Genomic DNA, 809 nt, shown 5'->3' on the forward strand with positions numbered 1-809 from the left:
TTCTTATCAACGTACAATCAAGAGACCAAAGACCAACTTTTGGTTTTCACACCTCCAGACCCCACCGCACTTGCGGCATATATGGGAAGGGTGGGACGGCAAACTAAAAACTTCCTCTCGAGCCCTACTCGAAAGCTTATGACTAAACATAACAGCAATGGGAGCAAACCTCTTTACCAAAACGTCGTTAGGAAGCCTTTCGGTACACATTCTTTCCACAACCTCCTATCATGACGTAAAAAACAGAGGTGGGTGGGATTCAATCGTCACGAAGCTGACCGACGACCTCTCCGACGCGTGCTGGCTCCACAAACTGTCTCTTCCCGCCAAATCAGCATTTGCATCAATCGTGACGGAGGGCTTGCTTTGCCGGGAGCTCCTCCGCGTGCCGATGCTCCCAACAAGTGTGCCCAACCCGACGTCCTGCCCGCCCTGCTGCACCTCAGCCTTCCGGGAAATCACGCGGCCCATCTTCACAGCCAGGCGGCCAATCACCTCGCGGCACGCGTCCTTCTTGTCGCCTGCGTGCTTCGACGGCAGGGAGACACGCCAACGCTCAGCAAGCGCATGAAGCATCTTCCATCGCTGCTGCAGCGGTAGCGGGGCAAACATGTCCGTCATCAAAACGGCAAGAGGATTCCCACCAGCGCTTGAGAGCCCGTCCTTCGACGCCGACGACATAGAATAGGCATCACTCTCCGCATCCTCCAGGTCGTCAATCTCGCGGTCAAGCCGCAGTGCGGCGAAGGTGCGCCCGGGCACAGCGTTCAGCTGGTACATCTCCACAGGCACAGGCACACCGCGCAGCG

General features: G+C 57.0%; 1 protein-coding gene across 1 annotated transcript; it reads right to left on the reverse strand.

Moving 5' to 3' along the window:
• Positions 1 to 228: 228 nt before the first annotated feature.
• On the reverse strand, positions 229 to 780 carry DQ04_22471000 (putative receptor-type adenylate cyclase GRESAG 4; the record flags this gene model as incomplete). Its single annotated transcript, XM_009318101.1, has 1 exon — positions 229 to 780. The coding sequence occupies one exon, from the start codon at positions 778 to 780 to the stop codon at positions 229 to 231; it is 552 nt and encodes a 183-aa protein (XP_009316376.1).
• Positions 781 to 809: the final 29 nt, after the last annotated feature.

This window comes from Trypanosoma grayi, assembly GCF_000691245.1.
Source record: "Trypanosoma grayi strain ANR4 Tgr_2247_V1, whole genome shotgun sequence".
Taxonomy (NCBI): domain Eukaryota; phylum Euglenozoa; class Kinetoplastea; order Trypanosomatida; family Trypanosomatidae; genus Trypanosoma; species Trypanosoma grayi.